General features: G+C 44.7%; 3 protein-coding genes and 1 pseudogene across 6 annotated transcripts in view; all 4 read left to right on the forward strand.

The window, feature by feature from the left end:
* Nucleotides 1-1,513: 1,513 nt before the first annotated feature.
* LOC132517152 (protocadherin gamma-C4) overlaps nucleotides 1,514-27,210 on the forward strand; it is a 168,916-nt gene continuing 143,219 nt past the window's right edge. The window contains exon 1 of one of the 2 annotated variants that reach the window (XM_060143798.1): nucleotides 1,514-4,078. In XM_060143798.1, coding sequence (XP_059999781.1) covers nucleotides 1,616-4,078 — 2,463 coding nt within the window. In that variant the 5' untranslated portion in view covers nucleotides 1,514-1,615. Of the gene's footprint in view, nucleotides 4,079-23,398; nucleotides 25,820-27,210 lie in introns of those variants that run through there. The other variant, XM_060143812.1, reaches the window with a different exon arrangement.
* On the forward strand, nucleotides 6,857-9,362 carry LOC132517154 (protocadherin gamma-A3-like). The gene is given in 2 exon segments (XM_060143823.1): nucleotides 6,857-9,310; nucleotides 9,312-9,362. Coding segments are annotated over 2 exon segments (2,490 nt in total). The 5' UTR covers nucleotides 6,857-6,871.
* Nucleotides 12,218-13,844, forward strand: LOC132517901 (protocadherin gamma-B1-like; annotated as a pseudogene).
* On the forward strand, nucleotides 15,810-20,378 carry LOC132518416 (protocadherin gamma-A4-like). 3 transcript variants are annotated; one of them, XM_060146378.1, is made up of 2 exons: nucleotides 15,810-18,352; nucleotides 19,989-20,378. In XM_060146378.1, the coding sequence occupies exons 1-2, from the start codon at nucleotides 15,929-15,931 to the stop codon at nucleotides 20,064-20,066; spliced, it is 2,502 nt and encodes an 833-aa protein (XP_060002361.1). In that variant the 5' UTR covers nucleotides 15,810-15,928; the 3' UTR covers nucleotides 20,067-20,378. The 3 variants fall into 3 exon arrangements, with proteins under 3 accessions (XP_060002361.1, XP_060002362.1, XP_060002363.1); XM_060146379.1 differs by having other exon boundaries at nucleotides 20,063-20,378; XM_060146380.1 differs by having other exon boundaries at nucleotides 20,117-20,378.

Genomic DNA, 27,210 nt, shown 5'->3' on the forward strand with positions numbered 1-27,210 from the left:
GCTCTACTAGAAAACATGGTGAGTTAATATCAATTGTTTCCAATAAATATTTCATCAGGGTTCTCAGAGGAATGGGTTAAAAATGAAAAAAGTTCAATGGGGAAGAAGCCAAAAGGCAAAAAGACTGAAATGAGACCAGAAGTGTGCAATCTCGCTCAAAAATGTTGATTCAAAATCCTATCTACTATATATGTAATATTTATAGCTTACGACTAAATGGGGTTTATTACTTAGGGATGCAAGAATATTTCAATATAAGAAAATCTAATAATATAAAACTTCATATTAGGGGATTGAAGATAAAAAGCCATATGTTCATTTCAATAGAGGCATAATAAAGGTCTTGAGAACATTCAACACATGATTAAAATCTTTTAGCAAACTGGAAATTGAAGGAAACGTCCTTAACCTGATAAAGAGTATCTATCAAAAACTTATAGAGCTACCCAAAGCAATCTACAGATTCAGTGCAATCCCTATCAAAATCCCAATGCCTTTTTTTGTATAAATAGAAAAAAAATCCATCCTAAAATTCATATGGAGTGTCAGGGGACCTCAAGTAGCCCTAACAATCTTGAAAAGAACAAGGAACAAACCACCTTCAGTTTCCTTAATGTTCCTGCTGCCTCTCACCTCCAAGAATTTGTACTAAGGTTCTAGAACACCACTCCAGCCTCTTTCTTGATCCAGTCATACCCTTTAGGATCCAGCTTCAATCTTGTCCTGGAAAAGTCTTTCCTGACCCCCAAATCTAGGCTGGATACCCTTCCTATGTATTCTCCCATTGCCCAGGGTTTCCAACCATCATAGCAGTTACCATACTCTATTAAAATACTCTGTGTACTTTACTATGTCCTCCCTTATCCTGTAAGCTTCCCGAGAACAGGGACTGTGTTCATCAGGTGCACCATTTCTATTTCCAGCATCAATCAGGCAAAGTGTCAGGCCTTAACTGGGTAGTCACCCAATTAAATGTCCGAAAATTCAATAATTAAATACAGATTTTGGGGGAAAAATACAGGTTTTGAAGTTCAATACTAAGCCATTAAGCACAGAAATTTAAAATATATAACATTAGTATATAATGTAGCTAATATTTTTAGATTAATCTTATTGTCTCTGAATATAAAATAAGAGGTTGAAGATGTTTGGCATAAGGGCAGAGGCTGCCTTGATTAATGCCTCCAACGTTCAATGATACTCTCCTTGCAACTACTATCAAGGTCACATTCATTCACACCATTCTTATTCATTCTGAAAAAAAGACTCTGACTTGAAAGAGCTACTTCTAAGGTATCTTAGAACTGTAAGATTCTTCAAAACAACTTGAAAGTCACAGGGGCAACAAATAATAACTTGGGTTTACCTAAAAGAGTGCAGAAATTACTTAGGCCTCTGGGCGTCGCTGTTGACCACCTAAGAAGTAAGCCTGTGAGACATCCACTCCAACATTACAGCTCGCATAACACAAAAGGCTGGGCGTTTGGCCCGCAAGCTTCGGGACGGCAAAAAAAATTAAGTCCAGCAGCCCACTACTTCTCTCCACAGTTACCTGGGTCCCGTGAATGCTGGTCACCTCAGATCCTGAGGAATAAAGATTGGAATCCCGGCCTGGATGCTGGAAGTTGCCTGGGAGAAAAAGACTGCAGCTCAAGAAATGGCGGCTCTGCTAAAGTTGCCAAACCGCGGAAGGCTTGTCCTGCTGTGCCTTCTTTTGGCGACCCTATGGGAGGCTGGAGCTGGGCAGATGCGCTATTCTGTGCCAGAAGAGATCGAAAAGGGCTCATTCGTGGGCAACATCGCTAAGGACTTGGGACTGGAGCCTCAGGAGTTGGCGGAGCGCGGAGTCCGCATCGTCTCCAGAGGTAGGACGCAGCTCTTTGCTCTGAACCCGCGAAGCGGCAGCTTGGTCACCGCAGGCAGGATCGACCGGGAGGAGCTCTGCGCTCAGAGCGCGCGGTGTCTGCTGAGTTTCAACATACTCCGGGAAGATAAATTGAGTATTTATTCAGTAGAGGTGGAAATAACAGATATTAACGATAATGCCCCTCGCTTTGTAGTAGAGGAACTGGAGCTAAAAATCAGTGAAATGACTACGCCAGGATTCCGGATCCCTCTGAAGAGCTCGCATGATGCAGACGTCGGAGAGAACACCCTCCAAAGGTACGAACTTAATTCAGATGACCACTTCTCCCTGGACGTGCGAAGCGGAAAAGATGGGAATAAGTATCCGGAGCTGGTGCTGGAACGCGCCCTTGACCGTGAGGAAGAGGCCGTTCACCATCTCGTTCTTGTGGCTTTGGACGGGGGCGACCCTATCAGATCTGGCACCTCCCGCATCCGCGTGATGGTCCTGGATGCGAACGACAACGCGCCTGTTTTTACACAGCCCGAGTACCATGTAAATGTTCCAGAGAATATGCCCGTAGGCACCCGGATACTCACAGTGACCGCCACTGATGCAGATGAGGGATACAACGCTCAAGTGGCATATTTTCTGGAGAAAAATCCTGAAGAAACCTCAGAGATATTTGAGCTTAAGTCATCATCTGGAGAAATAACGATCACAAAAAGCCTAGATTATGAGGATGCCAAATTCCATGAAATTGATATTGAAGCTCAGGATGGTCCAGGCCTTCTGACCAGAACGAAGGTCATTGTCACTGTTCTCGACGTAAATGACAATCCCCCAGAATTTTACATGACGTCTGCTACCAGCTCAGTTCCTGAAGACTCTCCTCCAGGAACCATAATTGCACTTTTCAATGTACATGACAGAGACTCTGGGCAGAATGCATTTATCACATGTTCACTCCCGGAGAACCTTCCTTTCAAATTAGAAAGGTCAGTGGACAATTACCACCGACTGGTTACAACCAGAGTCCTTGACAGGGAACAGTTTTCTTTATACAACATCACTGTGATCGCTAAAGATGGAGGGAACCCATCTCTGTCCACAGATGCTCACATTTTGCTGCAGGTGACAGACATCAACGACAACCCTCCCACCTTTCCCCACACCTCCTACTCTGCCTACATTCCAGAAAACAACCCCAGAGGTGCCTCCATCTTTTCCATGATGGCGCATGACCCTGACAGTGATGACAACGCCCATGTAACCTATAACTTGGCTGAGGACATCATTCAGGGGGCACCTCTGTCCTCCTACATCTCCATCAACTCTGACACTGGCATCCTCTACGCGCTGCGTTCCTTTGACTATGAGCAATTCCATGAACTGCAGTTGTGGGTGACAGCGCATGACAGTGGGAACCCACCGCTCAGCAGCAACGTGTCACTGAGCATATTCGTGCTGGACCAGAACGACAACGCACCTGAGATCCTGTACCCCGCCCTCCCTACCGACGGCTCCACGGGTGTAGAGCTGGCACCCCGCTCTGCAGAGCCCGGCTACCTGGTGACCAAGGTGGTGGCTGTGGACAGAGACTCGGGCCAGAACGCCTGGCTGTCCTACCGCCTCCTCAAGGCCAGCGAGCCGGGACTCTTCGCGGTGGGGCTGCACACGGGCGAGGTGCGCACAGCGCGGGCCCTGCTGGACAGAGACGCGCTCAAGCAGAGCCTGGTGGTGGCTGTCCAGGACCACGGCCAGCCCCCTCTTTCGGCCACGGTCACGCTCACCGTGGCAGTGGCGGACAGCATCCCCGAGGCCCTGGCCGACTTGGGCAGCATCAGGACCTATGCCAACCCCGACGACTCAGGCCTCACGTTGTACCTGGTGGTGGCGGTGGCCGCGGTCTCCTGCGTCTTCCTCGCCTTTGTCATTGTGCTGCTGGCGCTCAGGCTGAGGCGCTGGCACACGTCGCGCCTGCTCCAGGCTTCAGGAGGCGGGTTAGCGGGCGTGCCCGCCTCTCACTTTGTGGGCGTGGACGGGGTGCGGGCTTTCCTGCAGACCTATTCCCACGAGGCCTGGCTCACCGCGGACTCGCGGGGGAGTCACGTGATCTTCCCGCAGCCCAACTACGCGGACACGCTCATCAGCCAGGAGAGCTGTGAGAAAAAGGATTTTCTTTCAGAACCTCAACTTACACCTGAAGACAAAGAAGAAACTTTTTCTCAGGTAAATTCTCTTCGCAATATACCTGTGAGCTACTTTGCTAAAAGAAATAAATTTACCTAATTACTTAGCTGTCTCCACAGTTTACCATACCTTTTCTATTTCCCATATTTCTTTGCGGATATATTCAATTTTTAGGAAATTAGTCCTGGTGAATTATTTCTTTCTAGTTCTAAGTGTTCACACAGTGTAAACAGGAAGAGGAGCTAGAATCATTGCGTCATGATTATAAATCAGGAGTTAGTAAGTGAAGGTGATATTTAGGTTATCAAAAGAGCACTGCCTGAGGAACTGGCATGTCTGGCTTCTCATACTTCTTTCTCGTCCCTGAGGAAACCATCTCATGCACCTGGATCAACAATTCTTTCCTTCTTAGAAATATAAATGTTGACTTTTATGTTTCCCCAGATGCCTCCCTCCTTTAAAATTTAAGGCTTTTATGTTTATTTATATTTGTTTATGAATAATGAAATACTTTAGTTGGTTGTTTTCTTCTCACTCAGTCTTAATATTTTTTCTTCAGTTTGGCAGTGAGATTCTTCATTTTTCTTGATTTGCATGATCTTCCCTATTAAAAGATGCAAATTTAGAAATATATATACTTCACCGTGTTTCAGGAGGGTATGTCATGGAATCTCTGTTTAGTTAAAAATCTCATTAGCCTCTAAAGTAGCTCTGTGTTCCTTTAAGAAGTGATTGAGTTATCATTTGCTCTATAATACATGGTTTGTATAACAGTAAAGATGTTTCTATTCCGTGTTACTTTTTAAAAAAAATTTATTTATTTTTGGCTACGTTGGGTCTTCGTTGCTGCACGTGGGCTTTCTCTAGTTGCAGCAAGCAGGGGCTACTCTTCATTGTGGTGCGTGGGCTTCTCATTGCGATGGCTTCACCTGTTGCAGAGCATGGGCTCTAGGTGCACGGGCTTCAGTAGTTGTGGCTTGCGGGCTCTAGAGCGCAGGCTCAGTAGTTGTGACATACAGGCTTAGTTGCTCCATGGCATGTGGAATCTTTCCAGACCAGGGCTCAAACCGTGTCCCCTGCATTAGCAGGCGTATTCTTAACCACTGCGCCGGCAGGGATGTTCCCCTCCCCCGTTACTTTTATTTTTTCTCATATGTGCAAACCACATGTGCCTTTAAACCACATCTTTAAAAATAATATATATCCTCAAGGGATTCAGAGACCATATCAAATTATTGCCCCTAAAGGTTCTCCTTTTACATTTCTCTTCTCAAAGTTTCCTACTCACAGCAGCTGTTAAAAATGTTTCCAATTCCTCAACCAACATAAGTCCCCCTTACAACCAAGTTTACCTTCCCCATTCCTCTTCCCATGTTGGCTTTTAGTATGTTAGTTATATATTTAATAACAGAAAACAAAAATTATACTAATATATAAATGGGATCATCTTTTATTTGGAAATAATCATGTACTAAGTCATGTATATAATGGTATTGTCATTCTTTAAGGTGCTGGGATTCTTTATTGTTTAAGGGCATTGGAGGGAGAATTGATCTGAAACAATGCATTCCATTGTCTTACTCCTGTTACATAATATTCTTTGAGATAAAGTTGGAACTCACTGTGGAATAATATGTCATAACATTTTGCAGGTAAATAAAAGTATGAACTGAGGAAAATTGAATAAAAAGTTCCTTCTAGTGCTTATAGTAACACTTCCTGAAAATAAATGCCTTATACATAGGTATATAATGCATCATGATTGAAGTGACAAATGAATTCCTATTTCTGTGCTTGGAGAGGAAAACAAATACAGCAAAAGGGTTTCTGGCATATAAAACAAAACTTTATCTCTACTAGTTTCAGTTTTTCAGTCCTTAAAAACAACTTCATACTCTAGATTTAGGCAAAGTGGACTACTTTCAGTACCCTGAAGTTCTGTGGTTTCTCTCTCACATCTAGGCATTCCCATGCTCTCCTCTCTCACATCCAGGCCTTATCCCTGATCCACTCCTCTCATGTTTCTTGGGGAAGCCTTTGCTAACCTCCAAGGCCAGGTTGGAGGCCCTCCCATTGCCCTTGGCTTCTCCCATTATGGTAGTTATCTCAATGCACTGTAATTCCTTGTTTGCTTTTATATCCTTGTAACTCTGTGAAGGAAGTGGCTGTGTTCATATTGTTCACCTTAAATCCCCAGGTTTTGTCGTACGCTTAATTATATGTGTGTTTAATGAATGGGTTAAATGGAAAATATTGAAACCAAGATGTCAGGCTTTCAAGGACAAATTTCAAGAGGCATGCCCTATAAATGTGGCTGATATTTCTGTGAGGTTCTTAAACTTTGAACATTTCAAAACAGTAACTTCAGCATGTTTGAAGCAATATTAATGATCTTAAGATTAGCTCATGGCTTCCCAAGGAAGATAACTTGAAGTCACATCCTTTAACACATAGCGATTCAGTTATGTGAAATAAAAACTGATCCCATTACCTCTGATAAAAAGAATTTCAGGTGCTGAGAAACAGAAAGTCTGGCTTGGGTTTGTCTAAGAGGGTGCAGTAAACGGTTATGCCTCTGAGCGTCGCTGTTCACCACTCAAGGAGGGAAACGCCACTGAAGAGCTAATCCATTTCCTTGTTTCCAAAGAGCAAAGAACCAGCAAATCACATTTACAAGATCCGAGGCTGCTCCAAAGCTCACCCTTTCAGTCAGCCAGCTCCGTAACCTATAAATTAGGCCCACGAAAGGGTTAGTTCCTTGAGAAAATAAGACTGAAGTCCGTCGTGAGAAATTGGTACCCAATTCAGAGAAAATAATTCACCAAAAAGGAAATGACCAATTACCTGAGATTCAGAAATGGCGGAGGACTGGCCCTGCTGTACGCGCTTCTGGGGACGCTGTGCAAGACCGGATGCGGGCAGATCCGCTATTCGGTGCCAGAGGAGCTGGAGAAGGGCTCCTTCGTGGGCAACATCGCCAAGGACCTGGAGCTGGAGCCTCAGGAGCTGGCGGAGCGGGGAGTCCGCATCGTCTCCAGAGGTAGGACGCAGCTCTTTGCTCTGAACCCGCGAAGCGGCAGCTTGGTCACTGCGGGCAGGATAGACCGGGAGGAGCTCTGCGCTCAGAGCGCGCGGTGTCTGGTGAGTTTTAACATCCTGGTTGAAGACAAATTGAAAATTTTTGAAGTAGAGATAGAAATTAAAGACCTTAATGACAATGCTCCTGATTTTCTAACGGAGGAATTGGAAATAAAAATTGGTGAACTAACGGTTCCAGGAACTCGATTTCCACTTAAGACTGCATTTGACCCAGATGTGGGCATGAACTCTCTGCTGAACTATCAGCTCAGCCCCAATGACTACTTCTCCCTGGCTGTGAAGAGTGTCTATGATGGGGCTAAGTACCCAGAGCTGGTGCTGCAGCAGGCTCTTGACCGTGAGGAAAAGAAAGTTCACCAGCTTGTCCTAACTGCTTCTGATGGTGGCGACCCTGTTCATTCTAGCAACTTGCGCATCCAAGTGATAGTGCTGGATGCAAATGACAATCCACCAGTATTTACTCAGCCTGAGTATCGAGTAAGTGTTCAGGAGAACTTGCCGGTAGGCACCTGGCTGCTCACGGTGAATGCCACTGACCCTGACGAGGGATTTAATGCTCAAGTATCCTATGTACTAGATAAAATGCCTGGGAGAATCGCTCAGATTTTTAATCTCAACTCAGTGACTGGGGATTTATCAATATCACAAAGCCTAGATTATGAGGATGCTACTTTCTATGAAATTAAAATTGAAGCACAAGATGGACTAGGTCTCCTTTCAAGAGCTAAGATTCTGGTCACAGTTCTGGATGTGAATGACAATGCCCCGGAAATTACGATTACTTCTCTCACAGGATCAGTCCCAGAAGAGGCTACTGCTGGAAGGGAAATTGCCCTTATCAACGTGCATGATCGGGATTCGGGGCAAAATGGGCAAGTCACAGTTTTTGTTCTGGGAAATATGCCATTTAATTTAGAAAAATCAATAAACCGATATTACCGCTTAGTGACAGCCAGATGCCTGGACCGTGAACAGGTGTCCGAATATAACATCACTCTGAGAGCTACAGATTGGGGAAGTCCGCCGCTGTCCACAGACACACACATCACCCTGCATGTGGCGGATATCAATGACAACCCACCTGCTTTCACTCATGCCTCCTATTCTGCCTACATTCCTGAAAACAACCCCAGGGGAGCCTCCATCTTCTCTGTGACCGCCCAGGACCCTGACAGCATCGAGAACGCCCACATCACCTATGCACTGACTGAGGATGCCTTCCAGGGGGCACCTCTCTCCACCTACATCTCCATAAACTCGGACACCGGAGTCCTGTATGCCTTGTGCTCCTTCGACTATGAGCAGGTTAGAGACCTGAAACTATTGGTGACAGCCAGTGACAGCGGGGACCCTCCACTCAGCAGCAACGTGTCTCTGAGCATACTCGTGCTGGACCAGAACGACAACACACCTGAGATTCTGTACCCCGCCCTCCCCACCGACGGTTCCACGGGTGTGGAGCTGGCACCCCGCTCTGCAGAGCCCGGCTACCTGGTGACCAAGGTGGTGGCTGTGGACAGAGACTCAGGCCAGAACGCCTGGCTGTCCTACCGCCTCCTCAAGGCCAGCGAGCCGGGACTCTTCGCGGTGGGGCTGCACACGGGCGAGGTGCGCACAGCGCGGGCCCTGCTGGACAGAGACGCGCTCAAGCAGAGCCTGGTGGTGGCGGTCCAGGACCACGGCCAGCCCCCTCTCTCCGCCACAGTCACTCTCACAGTGGCAGTAGCGGACAGCATCCCAGACGTCCTGGCCGAATTGGGAAGCCTCAAGCCCTCAGCAGACCCTGACGACTCAGGCCTCACACTGTACCTGGTGGTGGCAGTGGCCGCGGTGTCCTGCGTCTTCCTGGCCTTTGTCGTCGTGCTGCTGGCGCTCAGACTGCGGCGCTGGCACAGGCCGCATGCGCTGCAAGCTTCGGGAGGTGTACCAGCGGGCGTGCCCGCCTCTCATTTTGTGGGCATGGACGGGGTGCAAGCTTTCCTGCAGACCTATTCCCAGGAGGTCTCGCTCACCAGGGACTCGCGGAGGAGTCACTTGATCTTCCCACAGCCCAACTACGCGGACACGCTCATCAGCCAGGAGAGCTGTGAGAAAAGCGAGCCTCTCCTGATATCTCAAGATTTACTTGAAATGAAAGGAGATGCCAAGCAAATTCAGGTGAGCTTATTTCTTTTTGAACATTATAAAGAACAGTTATGCCAGTGTGGTTATTATAAAGCTTTAACACACATTTATTTGAAAATAAAGCAATGTGGTCGTCATTGATTCTTTTGTTTAAATATATGTTCCTCTCTTCTTCTGGGATTGTGGTGGGGCTGCACTTGCTGATCTGGTATGGCTGAGTGGGCCTAGTAAATAGTTCTGACCAATACATTGTAAATGGAAGTATGTGAATTTCTTCCCAAACGAAGTTCTAGTTGCCATTGTAAAAATTACCAGATTTCTAACTTACTCTTTGAACTTGTGACTGTGCCATCTATCTGGGTCCTTGAATAACTACAGTGACAGAAGAGCCCTGTGGTTGACTCAACATTGATCTGTATACCTGCGATAAGTAGACTTTTTTCATTTTAAATCACTGTGATGAAGTTTGTCACTCCAACCTACCTAGTCTATCCTGGTAAACAGGCATATATATATATATATATATATAAAGCATATATATATATAATATATATTATATATATATAAACACATATATATATGGTATTTTAGGCTATAATAATATGATGCTTAACTCCTTCCAAGACAGACCAAACTCATTTCATCCTGATGACATAAAAATGATAGGGTAAAAAACATAGATGTTGGTCAAATTCTTTTACCTGGCATGTAGTCCCTACTTTGTATACTTAAAGTGTGTGTGTGTGTGTGTGTGTGTGTGTGTGTGTGTGTGTGTGTATGTATCCATGTGGATTTCAGCCTTTTCTCTGAAGGTGGGAAGCTCAATTGCCTAAATTGTTATGAGCCTTGGAGTGGCAGGTCTTGTCCTTTGGGAAGGATTTTAAAATGTTAGGAGATATGTCTTAACCTCTATGAGAGGTTTCCAGACCATCCACTTCAACAATGGAATAGGAGTCCTACAACTTTCTTGGGCTAGAAATTGTTGGCCCATTTTGAAATTTATGAAATTAATTTCACCCATAAAATCGCACCAGAGCGTCATCCAAAATTAGGCCAAAATAGATTTCATTAGGTCTCAAACAAAGGAATACAACTCTCCTTCAGTGTGTTAGGAAAAGGTACAGTCAAAAGTGTGAGACAAAAGGACCTGAACAAAATAACTGAAAGCAGAGAAGTGTATATTCTCACCCAAGCCTACAAATGCATCACAGAAAAAAGGCACATTACCTTTGAATATTTTTTAGGAAAAATCTTTACAATATTAATATACCTTTCCTTGTAATGAGAAAAAAATTAAATGGCTAGGGTCAGGGGAACTTTATATGTTCAAAGAGAATTTTCTAAGAATTTCATATAAAACATAGCCTAGGTGGCTCAGTCGTTAAGAATCTGCCTGCCAATGGAGGGGACACGGGTTCGAGCCCTGGTCCGGGAAGATCCCCCATGCCGCGGAGCAACTAAGCCTGGCGCCACTACTGAGCCTGCACTCTAGAGCCCATGCTCCTCAATGAGAAGCCCACGCACCGCGGCATAGAGTAGCCCACACTCTCCACAACTAGAGAAAGCCCGCACACAGCAACGAAGACCCAATGCATCCAAAAATAAATAAATTAATTTTTAAAAAATAGCATAGCCTACATATACCCTGGGAAAATGCAGAGTACAAAGGCATCTACTTGTATGGATTATAAGAAGTCTCAGACATCCCATTTTAACTAAAAAGGATTTTTGAAGGATAGGCATGACTTCGTTACAATAAAAAGGGAGGAGGGTTTATAATAAAAGGAACAGAAAGTATAAAGGCATGAAGTAGGGAAAACAAGGGAAACGATGTCTTCAGAAAACAGATAATAATCTGTCTTGACTGGAATGTAAGAGGGGTATTGATTAGCACTGCAAAATAACAGAATAAATTGTTGAGTTTGTATTTAATTCGGTAGTGCATTTGAAATAAAGGTGTTTGTTTTAGTTACCCAAGACTGGTTCAAGGATTACAGGTAAGTTTCAAAATGGAGTGTCTAAGAACTCTCACTTCCTCTCCAAGATTTACCAGTGGTCAAATCAAACTCATTACACTTATTAATGGTATAAATTTACTGGAGCTGAGAATTGGCATTAAGGAGTATTTGTGTATACAGTCATATAGTAAAGAAGCACTGATTTCAAAGAAATAAATAAGTTTACACAGGATTTAGTTTTATAAAAACGTGTGTGCTCAAATTGGTCTCTTGTGCTTAGATTGGTCTTTTTAACAAAATATCAGGCTCCTCTGTACGTAATGGGAAGATTATCTATGTTGAGCAATATATTAAAATAAGTCTAGGGCTTTGACTCACTCCTTTTTTTGCAAAGATTAGACCTTTTTATCCACTCCCAGTAACCTAATTGGTTACATCCATACTAGTCATGCCAGTGTTTATAAATACAGTGGAATCACTAAAGATATTTCTGCCCCCAAAACTGAAAAAAAAAAGCTGTATGCCTTATGAAAAATATTTAATGAAGAAAGAAGAATAAAATGATGGCTACACTTCAAAGATTATGAAAAGCTAGAAAATATCAGATTTAAAGGGAAAATTTGAATAGTTTGTTCTTTCCAACAAATAAAAAGGCAAGATATATAGGTTCAAGAGCTTACAGTTTGAGGAATAAATAGTTGGGCAATATGCAGTTTTCTCAGACAACCTCTGGGTGCTACTGTTGACCAAAGGGAACATAAGGGTTCTCATTTCTGCAGGAGTGATGGGCAGAGTGTTTTTCTGCTTTGTCCTGTGCACATCAGAACGCAAACGCACCTCCTGTGCAACCTCAAGCGCCTAACAAATAAGTCCTACCCTCAAATCTCAAAAGTCCAGGGAGCTGTCATTGATTTTTTTAAACATCCCAGAGACATCTTGAAGAGCAACTTCCCAGAGAGTTCAAGAAATGCTTAGGAGCTCCAGAAAAGCTGAAACAATGAGAAGTCAGGTACTGCTTCTCTTCCTGCTGTCTTTGTTGTGGAGGGCAATCTCCCAGGAGATCCAGTACTCGATTTCAGAGGAGCTGGCCAAGGGCTCAAGGGTGGGGAACCTGGCCAAGAATCTGAGGCTCAGTGTCCAGGAGTTGCCAGCTCGAAAACTGCGGATTAGTGCAGAGGAGTTTTTCAATGTGAGTGCAGAGGTGACATTAATGTCCTTCTCTAGCCAGATTCCCGAGGGCTCAGACCTTGGAACCGTAATAGCCCTCATTAAAGTCCGAGACCAGGATTCTGGGCAAAATGATATGGTGACATGCTATATTCAGGAAGGAGTTCCCTTCAAATTAGAATTCACCTCCAAGAATTATTACAAGCTAGTGATTGACGGTGCCCTAGACCGAGAGCAGAGGGCAGAGTACAATGTTACCATCACAGCCACCGACAAGGGCAAGCCGCCCCTCTCCTACAGTACAAGCATCACCCTACACATCCGCGATGTCAACGACAACGCTCCAGTTTTCCACCAGGCCTCCTACGTGGTCCACGTGGCAGAAAACAACCCGCCTGGAGCCTCCACCGCCCAAATTAGCGCTTCAGATCCAGACTTGGGGCCCAACGGCCACGTCTCCTACTCCATCGTGGCCAGCGACCTGGAGCCGCGCGCGCTGTCGTCCTACGTGTCCGTGAGCGCACAGAGCGACGTGGTGTTCGCGCAGCGCGCCTTCGACCACGAGCAGCTGCGCAGCTTCTAGCTGACGCTGTAGGCCCGCGACCACGGCTCGCCCGCGCTCAGCACCAACGTGAGCCTGCGCGTGCTGGTGGGCGACCGCAACGACAACGCGCCCAGGGTGCTGTACCCGGCGCTGGGGCCCGACGGCTCGGCGCTCTTCGACACGGTGCCGCGCGCCGCGCAGCCCGGCTACCTGGTTGGTTACCAAGGTGGTGGCGGTGGACGCCGACTCTGGACACAACGCCTGGCTGTTCTACCACGTGCTGCAGGCCGGCGAGCCCGGACTTTTCAGCGTGGGGCTGCGCACGGGCGAGGTGCGCACGGCGCGGGCCCTGGGCGACAGGGACGCGGCCCGCCAGCGCCTGCTGGTTGCTGTGCGCGATGGGGGACAGCCGCCCCTCTCGGCCACCGCCACACTGCTCCTGGTTTTCGCGGACAGCCTGCAGGAGGCGCTGCCGGACCTCAGTGACCACTCTGAGCCCACTGACCCCCAAGCTGAGCTGCAGTGTTAGCTGGTGGTGGCCTTGGCCTTGATCTCGGTGCTCTTCGTCCAGGCAGTGATTCTGGCGGTCGCCCTACACCTTCGACGCTCCTCCAGCCCCGCTGCCTGGAGCTGCTTTAAGCCTGGTCTGAGTTCCAAGTCTGGACGGAGGGTTCCCCCCAACTACAGTGAGGGAACATTGCTCTATTCCTACAATCTGTGTGTTGCCTCGCATTCAATTGTGCGATTTAAATTGTGAAATTTAATTTTCACAACGTGACCCAAGAAACAGCTACCCCTCCGGATCTCCTAGGTGAAGACCCTTCTATGGGTATTATGTGCCAGTAATGAAGACTCCCAAATCTCTCATGATTCCTCTTTTTCCCATCACGTGAGTTTTTGCAGACTTACTTAAATTTTATTATTGTATTTTATTCTCGACAGTGCATCATTATTTTCGGTCCTTGTTCATTGTTCTAGTGGTGGTAGTGGGAGAGGAGGTATATAGGATGGGTGGAGATTGGTCCCTTGATTGCTCAGTAGTCTTGGCAGTTACCTAATTACTACTCAATTTGCACTCTTGGCATTTCTATATGGTCAACAAATCCTGCTAAAGATAGCGTTTTCTTGGATGTCACCACCCTTAGTAATAGAACTGTCCTTAATTAGTTGATGTGTAATACTCCTTTTTTTCAAGATTGTAAATGTATTGACAGTTCTTTCTGCCTAAGTTAATGTTCATCTTCATCAAATACATCTAGTTGTTTATCTTTTTTTCTGCGATGTGTATTTTAATATAGCCTTCCAATAATTCTCTTAGCACTTTTTTGCCTTATCATGTGCAGCAAAGACTGCCAGGTTTTACATTTGAATCACTAACTTTGGGTCTTTTTTCCCACTTCAAAATCTGTCAAGAATAATTTTATTGACCATTCTTAAATAATTTATTTTTATACCCTTTCTACTTTGTCACTAGTATAGTAAGAAATGTAACAAACATTTTTTGTATGCAGAGCCTTTTCTATGTTACTTTTTTTAGTATAGGTTTCTGAGAAGTGAGTCAAATTTTTTCAAAATATTTTATTTTGCCTCCCAATCCCCAGCAATTTGTGAGTCTTTTGAGGATTGTGGAAAATACTTTTAATCTATTCTCCAAAGTCTGAGAATTTTAAAACTCTGAATAGTTAATGGACTTTTGTGTCTGGTCAAAATTTATGAGTAATTTCTAGAAACTAATTATTATGTGGGTAATAATCTAAAGAACTGAGTGCTTGCTGCTTTATTTCAAGTTTTCTCACATTAGTAAATTAAGTATTCATGAATAAGAAAACTATGAAACATGCAATGATTATATACAATTACTAAAATATTTCCTTTTACTGGTTATTTCTAAAATCAAAACTAAAGTAAACTTATAAATAAAAGTAAGATAATACCTTCTGGATGTGTCCTAATGTGGAAATGATCACTGAAACACCATTTCCTCTTCACAGTGCTTCAGTTTAACTTTTCTGTCTTCTTACCTTTATTATTTCCTTTTAAGGTCAGTTATTTACCCATTGTTTTAGGTTTTGCAGCTGCATTAATGACTCATTCGTTAAGCATTGAAAAATTATTTCAGTGTATACTCTAGGAAAGATGCTGTTCTAGAGTGAGAACTCACTGTGAACATGATCATCACAGATATAACCTGTGGCCTAGAATCTTCTTATATAAAATTAATGAGCAAATGTCCTTCCCAAACCTATTATCGTATTTGCCAAGCCCATTTGCACAGGGGTAAGGCTAACTCTTTGAACAGTAGATATTTTCTTACAAGAGAATTGAAAATTTGCCCCAGATTCTAAAGGGTCAACCCATGTGAGAATACTTGTTTCTGCATAGGTTGGGACTGGAGCCCAGACCTGTCTTTTCATCCATTTATTCTTTCAGTCTTCAAGTATAACCTTGTTCCTGGGAGGGATAAATATGTCCCTTATGCAATACACAGTAGTGCAATTGGGCTATGAGAATAAATAATGCAAAAACTTAAAAAGAGGTAGAAAAATTCTTACCAAAAAAAAATTGTCTCTGAGAAAATAAATTATTTTATAAGTCTTATTGTACAGGAATCTTTGGATCACTTCTGGATTTTCATTGCAAATTGAACAGCAGGCGTTTGACTTTTATCATTTTGGGGGAAAATAGAATAGGGCAAAGAAATGGTGTACACAAGTGATACTTTATTTACCAAGAATAGACTGCAGTAACAGGTTAGGACTCTGAGTGTCGCTGTTCACCAATCGGGGGAAGAAAAGAACCAGGAAATTAATACAAACCACAAGATTTCTGCATTACAAAGCACTAGCTCTGGGGCTTTAGAAAGCTTCGAACTGGACCCCCGAGAGCGCCAGCATCCAACGGTGAAAGCACATTATCTTGGACCCTGAGGGTCCTTGGGATCCTCAGGCCTCCACCAAGGGAACACCCACGAGCAAGCTATTCCGCCGCGGGGCTGTAATGGCGGCTTCTCCTTATTGCCCAGACTGCAGCCGGCTGATCGGGATCTGCGTTCTCTTGGGGGCCCTGTGGGAAATCCGGGCCGAACATATCCTCTACTCGGTGCCTGAGGAGCTGGAAAACGGCTCCTTCGTGGGCAACATCGCCAAGGACCTGGGGCTGGAGCCCCGGGAGCTGGCGGAGCGCGGAGTCCGCATCGTCTCCAGAGGTAGGACGCAGCTTTTTGCTCTGAACCTGCGAAGCGGCAGCTTGGTCACTGCGGGCAGGATAGACCGGGAGGAGCTCTGTGACAGATCTCCAAAGTGTGTAGTAAACCTGGAGATTCTCCTAGAGGACAACGTGAAGATTTTTGGAGTAGAAGTGGAAATAATCGATGTTAATGATAACGCGCCCAACTTTGGGGCAGAGCAAAGGGAAATAAAAGTAGCTGAAAATGAAATTCCTGGGACAAGATTTCCTCTTCCTGAAGCTTTTGATCCGGATATAGGGATAAACTCTCTGCAGGGTTACCAGCTCAGCTCGAATGGTCACTTCTCCCTGGATGTGCAAAGAGGAGCTGATGGGATTAAGTACCCTGAGCTCGTGCTGGAGCGCGCCCTGGACCGCGAGGAAGAGGCGGTTCACCATCTCGTTCTCACCGCCTTCGACGGCGGTGACCGGGTTCACTCTGGCACTGCCAGGATTCATGTAACACTTATGGATACCAACGACAATGCCCCAGTATTCACTCAGCCCGAGTACCATGTGAGTGTGCAGGAGAACGTGCCGGTGGGCTCCAGGCTACTCACAGTAAAAGCCACTGATACAGATGAAGGAGCCAATGGAGAAGTCACATATTCTTTCCGGAAAGTAAGAGATAAAATATCCCAGCTATTCCACTTGAATTCTCTGACGGGGGACATAACAATATTGGGGGATCTGGATTATGAGGACTCTGGGTTCTATGATATAGATGTAGAAGCCCATGATGGGCCTGGTCTCCGAGCCAGAAGTAAGGTACTGGTGACAATTCTGGATGTAAATGACAATGCCCCAGAAGTCACAGTTACATCTCTCACCAGCTCTATTCAAGAAACTTCTTCCCCAGGCACGGTAATTGCACTTTTCAATGTGCATGACAGTGATTCAGGAGAGAATGGCCTTGTCACATGTTCTATTCCAGATAATCTGCCATTCACACTTGAAAAGACCTTTGGAAATTATCATCGGTTGTTGACACACAGGACTCTGGATAGGGAAGAAGTCTCAGAATATAACATCACTGTAACTGCCACTGACCACGGAACTCCACCATTGTCTACAGAAACACACATCTCACTGAACGTGGCAGACGTCAATGACAACCCACCTGCCTTCCCTCAAGCTTCCTACTTGGCCTATATTCCAGAAAACAATCCTAGGGGAGCTTCTATCTTCTCTGTGACCGCCCACGACCCTGACAGTAACGAGAACTCAATGGTCACTTACTCTCTGGCTGAGGACAAGCTGCAGGGGGCGCCTCTCTCCTCCTATGTCTCTATCAACTCTGACACAGGTGTATTGTATGCTCTGCGCTCCTTTGACTATGAACAGGTTAGAGACCTGCAGCTACTTGTGACAGCCAGCGACAGCGGGGACCCTCCACTCAGCAGCAACGTGTCACTGGACATATTCGTGCTGGACCAGAATGACAACGCACCTGAGATCCTGTACCCCGCCCTCCCCACCGACGGTTCCACGGGTGTGGAGCTGGCACCCCGCTCTGCAGAGCCCGGCTACCTGGTGACCAAGGTGGTGGCTGTGGACAGAGACTCGGGCCAGAACGCCTGGCTGTCCTACCGCCTCCTCAAGGCCAGCGAGCCGGGACTCTTCGCGGTGGGGCTGCACACGGGCGAGGTGCGCACAGCGCGGGCCCTGCTGGACAGAGACGCGCTCAAGCAGAGCCTGGTGGTGGCGGTCCAGGACCACGGCCAGCCCCCTCTCTCCGCCACAGTCACACTCACGGTGGTCGTGGCTGACAGCATCCCAGACGTCCTGACTGACCTAGGCAGCCTGAAGCCCTCAGCGGACCCTAATGACTCGGGCCTCACGCTGTACCTAGTGGTGGCGGTGGCCGCCGTCTCCTGCGTCTTCCTCGCATTTATCATCGCGCTGCTGGCGCTCAGACTGCGGCGCTGGCACATGTCGCATCTGCTCCAGGCTTCAGGCAGCAGGTTGGCCAGCGTGCCCGCCTCCCACTTTGTGGGCGTGGACGGGGTGCGGGCTTTCCTGCAGACCTATTCCCACGAGGTCTCGCTCACCGCGGACTCGCGGGGGAGTCACGTGATCTTCCCGCAGCCCAACTACGCGGACACGCTCATCAGCCAGGAGAGCTGTGAGAAAAGTGGGCCTCTCCTGATATCTCAAGATTTACCTGAAAGAAAAGGAGAACCCAGTCTTCAACAGGTGAGTCAGATCTTGCCACACTGAAACGTAGGCAGAGAGCTGCATAAATGTTTCCAATTACATATAAAAGACACTTCTTTTTTAGTATTCTTTAAAGTGCTTTAAAGTGGAACAGCAAATGATCCTTCAATAATGATAAATAACAGTTACTACGCCTAATAGTTATTGATTACTTATCCTTTGTAATCTTCACTCAGTTATAGTTTCAGCAGCAATTTTTTAAGTTTATACTTCTAACCCTCTCACGTCTTTATGTTTTTATTATTTTTTAACATCTTTGTTGGAGTATAATTGCTTTACAATGGTGTGTTAGTTTCTGCTTTATAACAAAGTGAATCAGTTATACATATACATATGTTCCCATATCTGTTCCCTCTTGCGTCTCCCTCCCTCCCACTCTCCCTATCCAACCCCTCTAGGTGGTCACAAAGCACTGAGCTGATCTCCCTGTGCTATGTAGCTGCTTCTCACTAGCTATATATTTTACGTTTCGTAGTGTATATATGTCCATGCCACTCTCTCACTTTGTCACAGCTTACCCTTCCTCCTCCCCATGTCCTCAAGTCCATTCTCTACGTCTGCGTCCTTATTCCTGTCCTGCCCCTAGGTTCTTCATAACCTTTTTTTTATTTTTTGAGTCCATATATATGTGTTAGCGTATGGTATTTTTCTCTTTCTGACTTAACTTCACTCTGTATGACAGACTCTAGGTCCATCCACCTCACTACAAATAACTCAATTTCGTCTCTTTTTATGGCTGAGTAATATTCTGTTGTATATATGTGCCACATCTTCTTTATCCATTCATCTGTCGATGGATACTTAGGTTGTTTCCATGTCCTGGCTATTGTAAATAGTGCTGCAATGAACATTGTCATACATGACTCTTTTTGAATTATGGTTTTCTCAGGGTATATGCCCAGTAGTGGGATTGCTGGGTCATATGGTAGTTCTATTTTTAGTTTTTTAAGGAACCTCCATACTGTTCTCCATAGTGGCTGTATCAATTTACATTCCCACCAACAGTGCAAGAGGGTTCCCTTTTCTCCACACCCTCTCCAGCATTTATTGTTTGTAGATTTTTTGATGGTGGCCATTCTGACCGGTGTGAGGTGATACCTCATTGTACTTTTGATTTGCATTTCTCTAATGATGTGTGATGTTGAGCATCCTTTCATGTGTTTGTCGGAAATCTTATATATATCTTCTTTGGAGAAATGTCTATTTAGGTTTTCTGCCCATTTTTGGATTGGGTTGTTTGATTTTTTGAGACTGAGGTGCATGAGCTGCTTGTATATTTTGGAGATTAATCCTTTGTCAGTTGCTTTGTTTGCAAATATTTTCTCCCATTCTGAGCGTTGTCTTTTCATCTTGTTTATGGTTTCCTTTGCTGTGCAAAAGCTTTTAAGATTCATTAGGTCCCATTTGTTTATTTTTGTTTTTATTTCCATTTTTCTAGAAGGTGGGTCAAAAAGAATCTTGCTGTGGTTTATGTCATAGACTTTTCTGCCTATGTTTTCCTCTAGAGTTTTATAGTGTCTGGCCTTACATTTAGATCTTTAATCCATTTTGAGCTTATTTTTGTGTATGGTGTTAGGGAGTGTTCTAATTTCATTCTTTTACATGTGCTGTCCAGTTTTCCCAGCACCATTTATTGAAGAGGCTGTCTTTTCTCCATTGTATATTCTTGCCTCCTTTATCAAAAATAAGGTGACCAGGGCTTCCCTGGTGGTGCAATGGTTAAGAATCCGCCTGCCAATGCAGGAGACACGGGTTTGAGCCCCGGTCCAGAAAGATCCCACATGCCGCGGAGCAGCTAAGCCTGTGTGCCACAACTACTGAGCCTGCGCTCTAGATCTCGCAAGCCACAATTACTGAGCCTGTGTGCCACAACTACTGAAGCCCGCGCGCCTAGAGCCTGTGCTCTGCAACAAGAGAAGCCACCGCAGTGAGAAGCCCATGCACCACAACGAAGAGTAGCCCCCGCTCACCACAACTAGAGGAAGCCTGTGTGCAGCAACGAAGACCCAACGCAGCCAAAAATAAAAAATAAATTAAATTAAAAAAAAATAAGTTGACCATATGTTAGTGGGTTTATCTCCGGGCTTTCTGTCCTGTTCCATTTATCTATATTTCTGTTTTTGTGCCAGTGCTGTACTGTCTTGATTGCTGTAGCTTTGTAGTGTAGTCTGAAGTCCAGGAGCCTGATTCCTCCAGCTCTGTTTTTCTTTCTCAGGATTGCTTTGCCTATTCAGGGTCTTTTGTGTTTCCATACAGATTGTGAAATTCTTTGTTCTAGTTCTGTGAAAAATGCCATTGGTAGTTTTATAGGGGTTGCAATGAATCTGTAGATTGCTTTGGGTAGTATAGTCATTTTCACAATGTTGATTCTTCCAATCCTAAAACGTGGTATATCTCTCCATCTATTTGTATGATCTTTAATTTCTTTCATCAGTGTCTTATAGTTTTCTGCATACAGTCTTTGGCCTCCTTAGGTACGTTTATTCCTAGGTATTTTATTATTTTTGTTGTAGTGGTAAATGGGAGTGTTTCCTTAATTTCTCTTTCAGATTTTTCATCATTAGTGTATAGGAATGTGAGAGATTTCTGTGCATTAATTTTGTATCCTGCTACTTTACCAAATTCATTGCTTAGCTCTAGTAGCTTTCTGGTAGCATCTTTTAGTATTCTCTATGTATAGTATCATGTCATCTGCAAACAGTGACAGCTTTACTTCTTCTTTTCCGATTTGAATTCCTTCTATTTCTTTTTCTTCTCTGCTGCCTCTCACGTCTTTAAAGCCATTTTCCTTTAGGCACTACTGAAAGGATAGATTAGAATTGTGAAATAATTCACAATTATTAAGGAGGCAATTGTGTATATTTATATTAAAGCATTCTCCCTTATGAAGCTGTTGTTGTGTCTGGACTGAGTATTTTAAAATTTCCTCTTTTTACACCCTAATGTACTTTGCTTGAAAATTACTTTTCTTTCCTTTGGGATAGGTATTTTCCATTATGATTAAACAATGGCAATTTATAAATATTGGGGAATATACTTAACATTTAGATATAACTTTAACAGGGATAGTTTCTCAACTGGATTGGTACCTTTCATATATTGTGTTGTTGCAGTTTGTGAGATGCACCAACTGACTATGTGTGATTCCTCTGGTGCACTTCTGTGATTACCAAAAATATTGCCCATTTAATTTCACTCATATTTAATAGTTTGCAGGAGTGATTTTAATAATATCTGAATTACCTATTATGGTATCACTATGAGACCCTTTTTGATTTCTGAGGAAAACATAACTTTAAAAAATCTTTCCTTTTTCATCTTGGGAGCCTCTTATACAGGTTGGGTGACTTAGATTCTAAACTGATATGATTTATGCTATTTAGTAAGAAGGTCTCAGCCCTGGTCCCAAAAATTGCTCATAGGTATCTCTGTCACCGTTGGGCTCTGGGATGATATGACTTGGGGAAAATATTCATGAATGTCTAGGACTGCAAAAATTAGTGAACTTTGGATACCTGGAAATTGTAGCAATAGCTTGTGGACTATGCCTAAATTCAGCTTAAGAAGGAGAGTTTGAGTTTCTAAATGCCTTTGTCTTCATGGGAAATTGTGGTGCAATACATAGAGTAAAACAGGAATGTGGTATGATACAACTAGCTGGCATGAGGAGAGGAAAGAGAAAATAATAAATGAATATTGAGAAACAAATCGTATCTGAGGATAGATCGTTTAAAATGCTGAAGCTTTAAAATATAATTTGGAAATATCAATTGTCTTGAAACTGTGACAGACATATTTGCATGCTGGCATTAAGAATACATTCCAGAATCAGAGTGATATATATTTTTTAAATGCCTAGGAGGGCAGTAGATAATTTATAACTAATATCACATGGAAATACATTTTTGTTTGAGTGGACACTGGGTTTCTTTTAGAAAGTAATATTTCTGGTTAAATAAATTGTTGCACAATTATATGATGGGCTACTACATAGCCATAAGAAATTAAAAATGGGAACCCTTTTTATGTACTGTTAGAATACGTTATCTTCAAGATATAATGAGTTATATATACACTACTATGTATAAAATAGGTAACTAATGAGAACCTACTGTACAGCACAGGGAACTCTACTCAATGCTTGGTGGTGATCTAAATGAGAAGAAAATCCAAAAAAGAGAGGGTATATGTATACATATAGCTGATTCACTTTGCTGTACAGCAGAAACTAACACAACATTGTAAAGCAACTATACTCCAATAAAAATTAATTTAATAAAATAAAATGCACCAAAGTCTTATAGCTCAGATTTCAAGGAAACTCAATAGAAGTTTCCTCAAATTGGATAACAATCAAAAAAATTACATTTTATTACTAACAAATGATTGAGAATTTGAAAGAAACATCTGCAAACTGTCAAAAAATAAAAAGCAAATTTCCATCAATTAAAAAAAAGATATAATGAGTGAAAAAAGCAAGATGCAAAACATTGTGTATTGTATACTTTTGTGTCTAAAACCGGGGGAGAATATTTTTAGAAATCTGCTGAACTCTACAAAACATACTAATGGAATGATACACAAAAAACATAGCACTCATTTCTCCTGGGAGAAATATGTTGTTGAAAGCACAGAGGGAGAGCCTATAAAATATGCCATATGTGCCTTCTGAATTTCGAACTGTATGAATGTATACCTATTTAAAAACAAATAAATACTCCTTGTAAATCCCCCCCCCAAAAAAGAGAAAACAAAAATAGTTCCTTGCAAAACATTTACAAGTCATTAGTGCAGTTTCTGGGGAAAACCTCTGGGCGTCGCTGTAGGTCAAAAGAAGGAAGAGATGATAATCAGAGACGCATTTGGGAACCTCTGAAAGGGTAACTTCCTGCTCAAACAAACCACACAAGGGAGGCCAGTACAGGTTTGGATAGTGGAAACGAAAGCAGGAAAAGTGACCCTATCCCGGATTTTGCTTATTCCTCCTCCCGACCAAGGAGCGGAGCAGCAGTGGAGGGAGACAGGATGAGGCCGAGCGCAGAGAGGAGCGGCCGAGCGCGGTGGCGGCAGGTACTGTTGCCCTTCCTGCTGTCTTTGTTCCGCGGGGCTCTCCCAGACCAAATTCGCTACTCAATTCCCGAGGAGCTGGCCAAGAACTCGGTGGTAGGAAACCTCGCCAAGGATCTGGGGCTCAGTGTCCGGGACTTGCCGGCCCGGAAGTTGCGGGTTACCGCGGAGAAGGAATATTTTATTGTAAACCCTGAGAGCGGGGACTTACTTGTGAGTGATAGAATAGACCGAGAGCAGATTTGTGGGAAGAAGCCTCTGTGCATTCTGGATTTCGATACTGTCGCTGAAAACCCACTAAATATTTTCCATGTATCAGTAATAGTACAGGATATAAATGACAACACTCCGCTATTCAAACAGAGTAAGATTGACTTAAAAATTGTAGAATCCACTAAGCCAGGTAAAACATTTCCACTAGACCCGGCGCTGGATTTGGATGCTGGTCCTAATTCACTGCAAAGATACAACCTTAATGAAAATGAGCACTTTGATCTCACAGAGAAACAGACTCCAGATGGACGTAAATATCCTGAGTTGATTCTGAAACATTCTCTGGACAGAGAAGAGCAGAATTTTCATCATCTGGTCCTGACAGCTGTAGACGGTGGGGACCCACCCCAAAGTGGCACCACCCAGATCCAAATCCAAGTCACAGATGCCAACGATAATCCCCCAGTGTTCAGCCAGGACGTGTACAGGGTCAGCCTGCAAGAGGGTGTGCCCCCTGGCTTCTTAGTGCTTCAACTGACAGCCACCGACCAGGACGAGGGCGTCAACGCAGAGATCATCTACTCCTTTCATAATGTGGATGAACAAGTGGAACGATTTTTTAACTTAGACAGAAGAACAGGAGAAATCACGACAAAGGATGATTTTGATTTTGAAATCGCTAGTAGTTACACTCTCACTATAGAAGCGAAAGATCCTGGAGATCTAGCAGCCCATTGCAGTGTCCAAGTCGAAATTCTCGATGAGAATGATTGTGCACCAGAAGTGATTGTGACTTCAATATTTACTCCCCTACCAGAGAATTCACCACCAGGAACAGTGATCGCCTTGATAAAAACAAGAGATAGAGACTCTGGAGAAAATGGAGAAGTTTACTGCCAAATCTTGGGAAAGACCGAGTTTATATTGAAATCTTACTCGAAGAACTATTACAAGCTAGTGACAGACAGGACCCTGGACCGGGAGGAGATCCCAGAATACAACGTCACTATAATGGCCACCGACAGAGGCAAGCAGCCCCTCTCCTCTAGTATAAGCATCACTCTGCGCCTCGCAGATGTCAACGACAACGCTCCAGTTTTCCACCAGGCCTCCTACGTGGTCCACGTGGCAGAAAACAACCCGCCTGGAGCCTCCATCGCCCAAGTTAGCGCTTCAGATCCAGACTTGGGGCCCAACGGCCACGTCTCCTACTCCATCGTGGCCAGCGACCTGGAGCCGCGCGCGCTGTCGTCCTACGTGTCCGTGAGCGCACAGAGCGGCGTGGTTTTCGCGCAGCGCGCCTTCGACCACGAGCAGCTGCGCGCCTTCGAGCTGACGCTGCAGGCCCGCGACCACGGCTCGCCCGCGCTCAGCACCAACGTGAGCCTGCGCGTGCTGGTGGGCGACCGCAACGACAACGCGCCCAGGGTGCTGTACCCGGCGCTGGGGCCCGACGGCTCGGCGCTCTTCGACACGGTGCCGCGCGCCGCGCAGCCCGGCTACCTGGTCACCAAGGTGGTGGCGGTGGACGCCGACTCTGGACACAACGCCTGGCTGTCCTACCACGTGCTGCAGGCCAGCGAGCCCGGACTTTTCAGCGTGGGGCTGCGCACGGGCGAGGTGCGCACTGCGCGGGCCCTGGGCGACAGGGACGCGGCCCGCCAGCGCCTGCTGGTTGCTGTGCGCGATGGGGGACAGCCGCCCCTCTCGGCCACCGCCACGCTGCTCCTGGTTTTCGCGGACAGCCTGCAGGAGGCGCTGCCGGACCTCAGTGACCACTCTGAGCCCACTGACCCCCAAGCTGAGCTGCAGTTTTACTTGGTGGTGGCCTTGGCCTTGATCTCGGTGCTCTTCCTCCTGGCAGTGATTCTGGCGGTCGCCCTACACCTTCGACGCTCCTCCAGCCCCGCTGCCTGGGGCTGCTTTCAGCCTGGTGTCTGTGTCAAGTCTGGCCCCGTGGTTCCCCCCAACTACAGTGAGGGAACATTGCCCTATTCCTACAATCTGTGTGTTGCCTCACAATCAGCTAAGGCAGAATTTAATTTTCTCAGCGTCACCCCAGAAATGGCTCCCCCTCAGGATCTCCTCTGCGAAGATGCCTCTTGGGTGCCAAGTAGTAATCACGGAGATGCTGGGGTCCCATTTGCCTCAGGTACTATTTTAAAGGTGAGCTCTAATTTAATTCACTTTTTTACCTTGCGGTTTCAATGTTTATTAACAAATCACCTAACCGGAGTAGAAGTCTTCAATTCATATTTTATTGTTTTGTGGCTAGAATTTGGGTGGTTTTCTGCCTTACATATCATAATCATATTTAAACAAATCTTTGACATAGGTTTTCTATCTGACAGGTATGATTTATTTAACATAGTTACAAGCTTTTACTTCATAAAATACTTCTTTTTCTTCCTCATCTTTACATTCCTTCCCTCTGAAAGTTTATTACTGTTGAGACCTTAAGCTATTCCTTTTTCCTTCAGGGTCTTTATATTAGTTTTATTAATTTTAGTTGCACTTCCTCTTAGAATTATAGTACTTAAGAGTAAAGAGAGGGCTTCCCTGGTGGCGCAGTGCTTGAGAGTCCGCCTGCCAATGCAGGGGACGCGGGTTCGTGCCCCTGGTCCGGGAGGATCCCACATGCGGCGGAGCGGCTGGGCCCGTGAGCCATGGCCGCTGAGCCTGCACGTCCGGAGCCTGTGCTCCACAATGGGAGAGGCTGCAGCAGTGAGAGGCCCGCGTACCGCCAAAAAAAAAAAAAAAAAAAGAGTAAAGAGAGCTCCCCATCTCACTAGTTTGGGAAACTGGGAACCAAAGAAAGGAAGAATTTTACTCAGTGTCATGGCCTGTCAACAGCAGAGCATGGGTAGGACTGACATGAACACCAGCACTCTTCGTATCTTTACAAGCTACGTGTCTTGGGATCCCAGATCTATTTTAAAAGGTTGTGAAAAGTTTGAGGTATGCAGTGTCTGCTATTAAGAGTGTGTTTAATAAATGGGAGAAATCTTTCTCTCTCAGGCACAATAACAAATTGCTCTTGTGAAAAATTGTACATTGAGAAAAATTTTGCAACCTATTCTCACATTGCTTCCTTAAAACTTTATTTTTTGAATTTTCTAGGTATAGATGTAAAACATCTTTATTTTCTTTATTTTCCTATAAAGGTGTCATTAAGTAAAAATTGCTTCTCTCAATGGACTCTCTGAAATGTCCACTTTTTTTTTTTTTAGTCATGAGGCATTTCTTTTTCTGCTACCATATAAAGGTGATAACATTAAATATCTGTCTTAACATAGAGAGGCCACTCACTGCCTGCTCAATGATAAGTATCTGGACTTGTTTTTCTGTAAGGGTGATGAACTAAAGCCCTTTCTGCCATAGTCACTCTACTGATTTTCCCCAGGTGTCTGTAGCTGTAAAACATCTAACTCCAATTTAGACATGGTAATAGGAAAATATAAATAATGCATAGTTAATCCGACTCAAACTCTCCATCTGATATAGTGTAGTTGCCATGTTCTTAGTGTGAAAATCTTGAAACTTTCTTGAAGACCTCA

Source organism: Lagenorhynchus albirostris, chromosome 3 (assembly GCF_949774975.1).
Source record: "Lagenorhynchus albirostris chromosome 3, mLagAlb1.1, whole genome shotgun sequence".
In the NCBI taxonomy this organism is placed as follows: domain Eukaryota; kingdom Metazoa; phylum Chordata; class Mammalia; order Artiodactyla; family Delphinidae; genus Lagenorhynchus; species Lagenorhynchus albirostris.

What these genes read in the sequence shown, in the direction of transcription:
- LOC132518416 (XM_060146378.1), top strand. Translation starts at nt 15,929, where the DNA reads ATGGCGGCTTCTCCTTATTGCCCAGACTGCAGCCGGCTGATCGGGATC. An exon ending in GAGAACCCAGTCTTCAACAG is followed by an intron (nt 18,353 to 19,988) that starts GTGAGTCAGATC and finishes TGTGCTGTCCAG; the next exon opens with TTTTCCCAGCACCATTTATT.